Source organism: Podospora pseudoanserina (genome assembly GCF_035222485.1).
Source record: "Podospora pseudoanserina strain CBS 124.78 chromosome 7 map unlocalized CBS124.78p_7.2, whole genome shotgun sequence".
Taxonomy (NCBI): domain Eukaryota; kingdom Fungi; phylum Ascomycota; class Sordariomycetes; order Sordariales; family Podosporaceae; genus Podospora; species Podospora pseudoanserina.
Window position 1 is genome coordinate 774,078 of NW_026946672.1, and position 10,520 is coordinate 784,597.

Here is a 10,520-nt window from a genome sequence, read left to right on the forward strand (position 1 = left end):
CAACACCTCCACCATGAACCTGGGAAAATCCAGGACGGTTATCGAAATGAGCAGCGGCCGCATCGTTAACCGTCTCATCTTCCTGTCGCAAAGTCATCATCCAATGATGTGTCTAGCGCAACATGAGATGAAAGTCGGATTAGAAATCCACTCTTAGGGCTACATACAATTGCTCGGACGACATTGTAAAGCGAGCCCCTGGTTCCTGGCATATCCCCACTCTCCACTGCACCTCAGCCCTATCTCGAGCATACCACATTGAACCTCATGCGGTTTGCTTCATCCAAGTCTGACACCGGATCGGGAATCAAAATGCAAATGCCAAAACTCAACGGTTGTTGAAATGCTATGCTGTGCGGCGCTGTTGTTGAACTTGCTCGTTATTGGCTTTGATGACGACGCTGATGTGCAGTTCCGAGCCTCTGCGAGACTGAATTTCTGACATCAGATCGGGATCCAGTCCTCCTTCTAGAAACGCATTGTTCCTCTTCTGTGCCTCCAAAAAAAAAAAAAAAAAAAAGACTTCTGTTCTATCAACGTATTCGAGTATTGCTGCTGCCAATCGCTTACCCCGTCCCGTGTACATACAGTAACTATTCCCATAACCATGGCAGCACACCTCCCACCTTATTTCCTGCTACATTCCCAATCCCAACAGATAATACACCCTATCTATAACCCCTAAACAAAACCCTCACTACGCAGTTGTCGTCATCATCACTCTCCTACCTGCCTCACCTCCCAGTAGGTGATCGCAACGTTCCCGACATATCCCTAGTCCAATCTCCATCATTGTCCTGCTGCCCATTACCATTCCCCTGCAACCCGCCACTACCAGGCCTCAAATTCCAATCATCCAACGACTCCCTCCCATCAACACCAGGCAACCTCAGCTGTGGCGGCCCAGTCTGGGAAAGCATACTCACAGTTCCCTGATAGTGTTCGGATCCAGCAGGCGCCGGCGTCCGATCTCTCGAAGGCCCCTCAGACCCAAACTGATCAAAGTCAGGCAGCTCAAACCCGTGATCCTGAAACGGTGGTCTCGGCTGCCTGGTCTTTGTCGGCGTCTGATCACGGTCTCTGTCCATGATCTCAGGCACACTCTCATCCGCCGGCATCTCCACCGGGAACGGGTTCGACAACTGCACCTGTTGATACTGCTGCTGCAGTTCCAACTCACGCTGCTCCAGAATCTGCGGCGCCGGTTCCACGTTCCTCAACGAGCTGCTCCCCGGTTGGATCGCCCCGCTCGACGAGCGGAAACTTCCCACGCTCGCACGGTGAGCATCTATCGTTGGGGAGTCTGGGTGGTCGCTTGATGGTCCGAGTGACTCTCTGTCCATGTCCTTGATAGCGAACTGGGCCATGGTCCGCATCTTCCTGCTGACCCACCCAGCCAGGATCCTTCCACGCTGCTTCTCTCCCAAACGACTTCGGGGGAAATCTCCCTTGTTGACAAACGCAACGATATCAGTCACGATCTGATGTTCGTTGAGGACCGCATTCACAATGACAGGAACAATGGAAGCAAGGTATGCCTTGCGGGCCACCTCGGCAACAACCACAACAAGACCACCGGCTTGGAAAACAGTACTGGAAAAGGATGTGTCAGCAAAACATGGCCAAGGGTTAGAAAATGTGGACAGAGAACTTTACCATCCACCCGGTACAATGCTGTGATGGCATCGTTCAACCGAGAACTCAATGTCCATTGGGAAATGGCTCAACCCGTTGATCTCAATCGTCTCCCCAATGTTGCCGAGGACAAAGACAACCTGCATGTCCACCAGCGCGCCGCCTGGCCCAATAGGCCTCCTTACACTGTGCAGGAAACCCAGGTCTCCAGTGCGAACATACTGGATACTCGGGTCCTCCACCGTCCGCCCGTCAAACCGCTGCACGTCGAACGCGTCCTTGGACCTATAGAACGCCTTGGCGCAGGCTTCCGAATCGACCCAGATCTCACCAAACTCTCCCTCACTGCACAGCATACATGTCTCGGGGTTGACAATGGCAATCTGTGTCGAGACCGGCACCATTCCCGAGTCTTGAACAAGCAAAGCCTTGGGATCCCGCTCGGGGTCTGTGGCTTGAATGAGACCCTGACGCAGAGCCTTGCGGTCCAGCCAGAGCTCGATGGGCTCAATGCACATGTACGACCGTGAGGCGATCATCGGGTTGAGAACATGAGAATACACCGTGTTGATGGCAGTACGGTCAAGGCCGGCCGTGGCAAAATGCATCCGTACCTTCTGGAATACATCGACGCGGGGCCTGGCCTCGGCCGATATCATCATGTTTTTGAGCTCATGCAACGTGAACCCCTTACCCGGCACGGTTCTCATGGCGTAGTCAAGCATCTGAGGAGTGGCGTAAGTATCCTTGATCTTGTACCTTGACAAAATCAAGAACAAAGAAGCAGGATTCTGGGCAAACTCGACCGGGGAAAGCAGGTACGTGGGCGTGCCGATGTAAATGCCCATGAGACACGTGTGGAGGAACCCAAGCCCGGTGGTACTCCTGACACAGCCAAGAACTGGCCGGGAGCTAGTCATCTGGCAGGTTTCCTTCTGCACTTTACACATGCCCAGGATGGTATCGTGGCCCAGCTGAACCGCAATACGGCGCTGGTCAGGCGTCCAGTACGTCCATATAACCACCGGATAACCAGGCTGAACCCACGCCGGATCCATCGTAATGCCCAGGTCTCTCAGGCCGCTGTTCTGCTTAGGCGGCTTGGTTGTGTTGAAGATGTTGGGCACCATAATCTTGAGAATCTGGGCCGACTGCTTGATGTGCTGAGCAACTGTCTTGGTTTTGAGAAGGTGGTCGACCTCTTGATTCACCAACACAGCTCTAACCGAGTAGTCTGCCAGCAAATGCAGAAACGCAGGCACATCTTCCGAGAGGCGATTCTGGTCCATCGGTGCTATGGGGATGACAATCACGCCGAGGTTGATGCAGGCGTGCACAGCAAAGACAAACTCTTCCGAGTGTGTGTACATGAGCACAACGTGGTCGCCAGACTTGAGCTTGACCTTGTTGCGGAGGTAGACAGCCACGGCAGCAACCTTGACATCAAACTTCTTCCAGGTAATGCCCTTGCCTTCTTTGCCTCGCCCATCAATGGTGCAGATGGCGAGCTCCTCACCCTGTCTAGCAACTCGCCACTGAATCAAATCAGTGATGCTGGTAAAGTTGTTGAGCGGAGTAGAGGTCCTGTCATCCATCACCACCTCTCGATGATCGATGCCCGAGTACTGCTTTTCCGCTGACGCGAGAAGCCGGGACCGAGTGTCAGACGCCATGGCGGACCAGATGCCACCAACCGGGTCAACTCCCACGGGCAGGTTGAGCACGGCATGCTCCACTGCAAACTTGACATGAACGCAGGGCAGGTTTCCCAGGTCAAACTCTCTCCGACAAAGCATGTTGCCGATTTCACGGCGTCCGTTCTTGAGCACTCTTGGCAGAGAGTTGGGGGCTGTGATCATCACACAGTACAACCGGAGGTTGTGTTCCTGCATCAGAACGTCCATGCATCTTTCAGCGAGTGCATCAAGCAGTGCTGTGTCCAGCTGCCGAGGCGGTCCTCCATTGGTGGCCGGCGCAGTGGATGCCGCTGCCGACTCGAGGACCACGACCGGCAGGTGTTCCTCATTGACAAAGACGTCAAAAGCAGAACAATCAAAGATTTTGGGCACGTTCTTGATGATGCTCACCACGAGGTGCTGCACAAAGTAGTAGCGATTCTCAACAGCCTCGTTTCCACCGTGCTCGACCCATTCAACCCTTTGTCTGATCCGATCTTCGTACAAGCCGAGGACAAAGACCTTACCTTCAATGACGGTTCCCAGCAAGCCGGTTCTAAGAAACTCGGGCTCCACCATGGTCGGCGTGGCTTCGCCGGGGTTGAACTTGAAGGGCCGAGCATGGAAGATGGTTTCGGTATGCTTCGGGAGTGCCCAGAAGCCACCCGACAACGATGGCGAGTCAACCCAGATTTCTCCCACCGTGTTGGGAGGTGCCAAAAGGGATGTTTCTGGATCCACCACAGCGAGGGTGGCGTCAGGAATGGGATAGCCAAATGCCCCAACACGGATAGTACCTGGCTCATTGGCAGCTCGCTTTCTGGCTTCGTCTCCCATGGCGATAACCACCACCTCATTAACCTTCAAGGCCTCCCTGTCAAGGAGGACCTCACTGAGCTCGGTCTTGGTGTGCTGCTGTGTGGCCGTCGTTGTCCCTTGTCCGAGTAGAGTGGAGAACCCCGTGGGAACTGCTGGCTTTTCTTCCTTCTCTTTTTCATCTTCCGAGTCTTCGCTCGACCCAATGTCAAGCTTCAGAGGGCAGCCCATCCTTTCTTCACCGCCTAGCCAGTCACGGACACTGATCACCATGCCGCCGTGCTCTGGGAGACAAAGCATGGGTGCCACGACCTCGTTTGGTCGAGTATTGCGCAGCGGGCGAAACCAACGATCGGCAAGAAGCTCGTTGAACTCGCTATCTACTGTCAACGTGTCGATGAAGCATGACTTGACGGTTTGAAAGTTGGGATCCATGCCCTTCTTGTAGTTTCGTGTAGCCATGGGGTCCGTCTGATAGTTGTAGGCGGCCCTTTTCAACCCCGGGTAGTCCGCGACCAGGACCGTTGGCTTGTACTTGGTGATCAGATGGGCGTACAGTCCAGGGACCTCTATGGCTTTGTTTTCCAGCCATACAGTGGTGTGTCCGCCATATACGGCCAGTAACACGCCAAAAATCATGCCGATACCTTGCCGGGGGTCCAGATAGGAAAGCATAATCTCGCTGCTTGCCCCACCACCTATTAACCGGCCATTCTTGTCCCGTAGGTTCTTGTTGAAGGTGTCTGCCGGTCCGCTCCTGGGAACAGTGGAGATGATGGCGCTAAGGCAAGCCAGCTGGTGCATGATGGTCCTGTGGCTCAGAACCACGCCTCTGACATCACCTGTCGGGGCCCTGGAGAACTCGATGTAGGCCAGATCAGGGACCGTCAACGGGGGCGCGTCTTCCTTCTTCTTTGGGTGATAGCTGCCGAACTCATTGGTCTTCCACCACTCGACCCCCTTTGGCCAAGTAAGTTTCTGAGCGGTGATATCGCGCTGAAACGTCTTTAAATTGTTGTCTGTAGTCAGAGCCAGATGAGCTTGCGTCTGAGTAAGAATCATGTTCAGTTTCTGATAGTCTTGCAAGTCATTGATGGGTACAGCGACGACGCCTGCAATGAAGCAGCCAAGCAGAGCAATGGCAAAGTCAATGATTTCCGTGTCTCGGTATATAAGCGCGACACGATCGCCCCTATATAGCGAGCTCTTGTCACGGATGACTTGTGCCACCTTTTCGGCCCTCGACGCCAGCTTGTCCCACGTGATGGAAACCGTCTCTTTTCCCTTGCTGTCCAACACCCAGTAGGCCGGGGCCTTGGCTATTGTGCGGCCTCGGTGCCTTAGCACAGCGGCAATGTTTTCAAAATTGGACATTGGCGTGTGCTCATCATGTGCGTCGTGGATGGCAAATGGAACATCACGTGGCTCGAGGGGTAACAAATGGTTCAACACATCTGGTGGAGGCAGATCGCTTGCTGTTAGCATTGGAGGCGCAACAGCTACTGTTGGAGAAAAAGCATCGCTAGATGAGTATCGTTGTGGACCGCCATATTCTCCTCGCGCCTGCTGATCGTATGCTTGTTGTTGGCCAGCAAAGTCGGAAAAGTAGGCTTGAGATTCTAGGAGTGTCCTAGATCTGCCATCGTACGCTTGCTGTGGTGGCCCATCTCTGTAGACGCCATGCTGTTCAGGGTTGAAAGCGTAATCGCCCGAGACCATGGTCCCCGAACGAGTGGAGGCGTCGTTCATGGGAGCGGCTGATAGAAACAGAGAGTCGTGCTGGCGCATACTTGGACGGCTGTCGGCTATTGGATCATCAGAGCCCAAGTACGACCCTGGATGGGCATCTTGGTTCATCAGATACGGAGACTGAACCTGGTTCAAATAAGGGGAAATCTGAGGCTGGTTGTCTGTTGGTGACACGCGATGCTCAGGGGATATGGACGCTGGCGAGTGATACGAGTTGGCATTCAGAGCCGCCAGAGAGGCGGCCCGATGCCCATCGTCGCTGACACGAGGCGGTGGTGGGTAGTAGTTGTTGTCGTCGTCGGGTGAATGAATCCGAAGCCCGCCCGCTCGTGGCTCTTGTTGCAACAGGTCGCCAATTCCATATTGCGAGAAGAGTTGGGTGCGTCGTTTTTGGTACCTGCAAGGGAGATGTCTCGGTCAACACGATGCCGGGCCAACTTTTATACGGATAGCTTTTTTTACCCTTTTTGCGTGATGTCGCCCTCCTGATAAGCAGAGACAGACATGGTCAGCAGCTACTCCCAAGAATATGGTACCAACCATCACAAGACTGCGCAGCGCAGGCAGTGGAACCTATCACCAATTCAAAGAGCCACTCACTTCCAGCTCCCTCTCGAGCTCTTCCAGTTTGTCTTGCAGTTCGGGACTGAGTCCAGCCATGGCTGTGGTAGACGGGCGTATGCGATATGGAATGGGTCGTTTGCCTTCGAGGCGCGCGCGCCGTTGAGCCGGAGAAGGCGCCCGGTCTCCGTATACGTGTGCAAGATTTGCAGTCTCACCCGACCAAGCGGCCGCAATGTGCAACTGCTAATGAGCGCAAGTGATGGTGGAGAGAGGTCAGATGTGGTCGTGTTGTGTTGTTTGGTCTAATCCTGGACTCTACAACCGATGCTCTGTGTATGTGTAGTGTACACTATCTGTATGGGCTGCCAAGTGGTGGATGTTCGTGTATACTGACCTGTATAGGGGTTCTGATCGGCCGAGTTTCTTCGACCTGGCTCTTCAGGGTTGACGTGTGACGTAGTTGGGTTTTGGAAGGAAGCCCAGGAACACATTGCCGTCTCCAATCCACGGCGGGCATGTCGCCAGATGGCGGGGCTGTCATCCAACAGCTGACCAGCGATCCCCGGTTTACTTGCCCGCAAACCCCTGACCCGCCCCGTTTGTAGCGCAGGGTCTGCCAAGAGTTCTTGACAGGTCCTGCTTTGCTAATAAACTTAAAGGTACACTGGTTTTCCATGGACTTTGATCAACACTTTTCTGTCTGTTGGTTATTAGTCTCCTCACTATCGTTCCAGTTATCTATTTCTCAGTTCTTTTGTTAGGATTCGATCGGTAGAGAGTACTCTAGCTTTGGTAGGTGGCTTCGATCCATCGGCCCCGCGTCTTCAAGTCTCTCTCGGCGGGGTTTACAGTTTGCCCCACTTCATTCTCGGCGCCAAAGAACAGCCGATCCGGCAGGAAAACCCACGCGGAAAGTGGGGCCACTCTCCCGACTGCAAAACTTCCAAAGCCTCTGATCAAGAATTTTTGCAAAATCCATTCTCTTCCAGAAAACCACTTTTCGACGCAGCATCTGCTCTTCATGACATACGGAAGGGCACATGATGTCTGTGATTAGAATATCATGCTAACTCGATAGTCACTTGCAGTATTGCCCACTCTTAGTATGTTCTTTCTTTTCCACAGTTTCTGCCCCCCAGGCAACACAACATTTTCATGATGATATAAACGCAAACTCACAGACCTGTTCTGAAATTTTACATGTTGAGAGCACGCTTTATTCAACTGACTCTATTCCTCTCCATCACAATATCATATCGAGATCGAAGTTGCAAAACTCTTGCTAACTCCTCTCCAGAATCGATACCCCTTCCTGTTCATCACCAACCTTCTTTGTGCTTGCAAGCTTATTTTAAGCGTCATGGCAAGCCGTCAAGGGCACCCGAGAGCCGAGTCTCTGGCTTTGTTCTCGCGGTTCCTATTGTCTCTAGACTAAAAATACACGAGTTTTTCTCGACTACAATGCCATTCTTAGCCCACACCACCACCATGCCTTTGATGCTATAGTCTAGCAAGTTTCATGTCCTCGTCTTTGTGCCAGTATAAGTCCTGTGTGTTGCTGTGCATATAATAGTCGACTACTTCCCCCAGACAACTCGATTGTATTCGCTTCATATCATTTGTTTCTCTCCATTTCTTTTCGTATATTCAAGGGATCTCGAGGCGCAGCTTCTTGTGCTCTTCGAAATCCTCATCATCATCAACTAGAACACTCTCTCAAGTATTGCAGGCGATACTTTTCACACTCGTACCCCAACAACCACCAAAATGGATACCACCCTCGGATCAGAGTATGGTCATGATGACCTCTTCTCTAACTACGTTGACGATGTCTATGACTCGATCTACCCGGACTTGGACCCATCGGAGACCACATCTCAACCTACTCACACACTCCCGGAGGTTGCCCAGAACCCTCCCACCACTGAAACTGCTCAGCGGAACACTTTCATCTTTGGTTCCGATAACAACACCATCATTCAAAACACTGCTCGGCAGGTGTGGAACTCTAACGCCATGAATTCTTTCTACGATATCTTTAGGGCTCCCTCCCCGGTTTCTGGTAACACCCAAGACCTCGTCACTGAAACCCCCGCAACTCAAAACCTCATGGGCCCTCAAAACAAGCCTCGAACCCTGTCGGACAAGCTTCGCCAGGGCAAGAAGATCATTCTCAGCTGCAGGAACGACGGAAAGGTCAAGAACGAGGACCCTGCCGACATCTACGAGAAGCCCCCCACTGTTCAAGCCTGGGGCCCTCTTATCAAGCACGCTAGGGTTACTGAACATCTCTTTGAGTACTGCAGGTATTACGTCGAGTTGAATCCGGCCAAGCGATTCACCCAGGATGAACTCATCCTCTTCATGAAGGGTACTGAGTGCCCCAACCCGGAGAGAAAACTCACCCTTTGGATCCAGAACTCACCTTCTCAGGTCAACGGCCGGTACGCCATGGGCGGCAACTCCGCCAAGTGCCGGTATAAGCATTGCCCTGGTAATTTCACCATCTGGAAGGGTTTTCTCCGAATTGCCTTTGATGAGTTCTCCGACAAGACCGGTCTCCATCTCGATCCCTTTCACAATGCAGGCTACATGCATCTTCACTGCTTTGAAAAGATTTTTGATCTTGCCTACCTTATTCACTACGGCGCTGCCCAGCATGGATTTCAAATCAAGCCCGATGTGCGGACCTTCCCCATCGAGTCCAGAAATCCCATGTCTCTACTCCGCGATCACCCCCAGATGCTCAATGCCTACTATCAATGGCTGCGGGACAACAAGCAGCGCTGTGATCTACTCTTTATGGCACAGGCTGATCATGACGGCTTCCATATCCCTAGCCCACCTTCGCACCACACTACCCTCGGGTACAAGCTCACCATGTACCACCTTTCCCATGAGGTATCGCACAGGGTGAATATGCGTGAGAACCGCGGTGGCGCACATATTGGTATTCACAAGGGTAACCTGGAACGTTTCATGCACATCAAAGCCAAGATGCGGGATGGAAAAAACAACGTCAACAAACGGCGGTCCCGTGATGATGACAAGGAGGAGGAGGAAGGCGACACTCAGGATAGCATTACTTACAACCCTAGGCCTACCAAGAGGCCTAGGGGTTGCAAGGTTGCTTCCATCGACACCTCCGTCGACTCTACTCCTACTCCGGTCAACATCCCCTTCAACACTGACCTCAATACCAACCCCATTGTCATGGGTAACTTCAATTACCAGATCCCTGACTTCAACATGATGGGGATGGAGATAGGGATGGGGAATCTCACCGGCTTCCCACTCAACTTCAACACCTACCCCGTCATTACTAACCCACAGCAGCGCATCCTTCCTACCACCACAATTTCCCCCACCACCCTCCAATCCCCCGGACCTCGCACGCGCCTTAGAAGCCGTGAGATGTCCACCTCCCTCGTCGGCTTCCTCAACACCCACCCCAATCTCACCCTTACTCAAGCCCAAGAGATCGGTGCGGCTATCGCTGACGAGCCCTCTTACATCCAGGACAATATCCTCTCGGCTGTTCAGCCTGAGACGGCCAACACCCTCCTGCGGGATGGGATTGTCCCGGAGGTGGGAAGCAAGATCAAGAAGCTGAATAAAAGGCAGCTGAAGGATCTGGAGAGGGTGATTGAGAGGATTGAGAAGAATGGAAATATGACGAGGGCTTCGAGTATGTGGTAGTTCCACATCTCTTCATCTTCTTTCTCCATTTTTTCTCACACAAATCTCTCTTTCGTTGTACTCTCAATGGGTTGTGGTAGGTTGTAGATCGTAGACACAGACGGAAAAAATGGCCACGTAAACGTAGAAAAAAGCGGATACGGATATATATACATAATGGTATTGGGAAATAATAATGTTTAATACTCTTTTATAATTTTGTTCAGAGAACTGCTCATGTGGAAATGTGAATTAAGTTGCCGTTCCCTTGCCCTTGTAGTTAGGACCTTTGATGATAGAGTGTACTACTTACTTACTGTCTTACCTACCTACCTACGGCCAGCTGTGTAGCTCGAGATGAAGCAGCATATTCGTGGTCCCTGGTTTCATGTGAGGCTAAGG

The 10,520-nt window shown here is 52.4% G+C and overlaps 2 protein-coding genes across 2 annotated transcripts; one reads left to right on the plus strand and one right to left on the minus strand.

The window, feature by feature from the left end:
• Window positions 1-734: 734 nt before the first annotated feature.
• QC764_702880 (uncharacterized protein) lies at window positions 735-7,238 on the minus strand (the record flags this gene model as incomplete). Its single annotated transcript, XM_062949948.1, has 4 exons — window positions 6,477-7,238; window positions 6,339-6,361; window positions 1,657-6,273; window positions 735-1,593 (listed from the first exon to the last, which is right to left on the minus strand). Exons 1-4 carry the CDS (start codon window positions 6,534-6,536, stop codon window positions 735-737), a joined length of 5,559 nt encoding a protein of 1,852 aa, XP_062796005.1. The 5' UTR covers window positions 6,537-7,238.
• A 969-nt stretch (window positions 7,239-8,207) lies between these two features.
• QC764_702870 (uncharacterized protein) lies at window positions 8,208-10,139 on the plus strand (the record flags this gene model as incomplete). The annotated part of the gene is made up of 1 exon (XM_062949947.1): window positions 8,208-10,139. The coding sequence occupies one exon, from the start codon at window positions 8,208-8,210 to the stop codon at window positions 10,137-10,139; it is 1,932 nt and encodes a 643-aa protein (XP_062796006.1).
• Window positions 10,140-10,520: the final 381 nt, after the last annotated feature.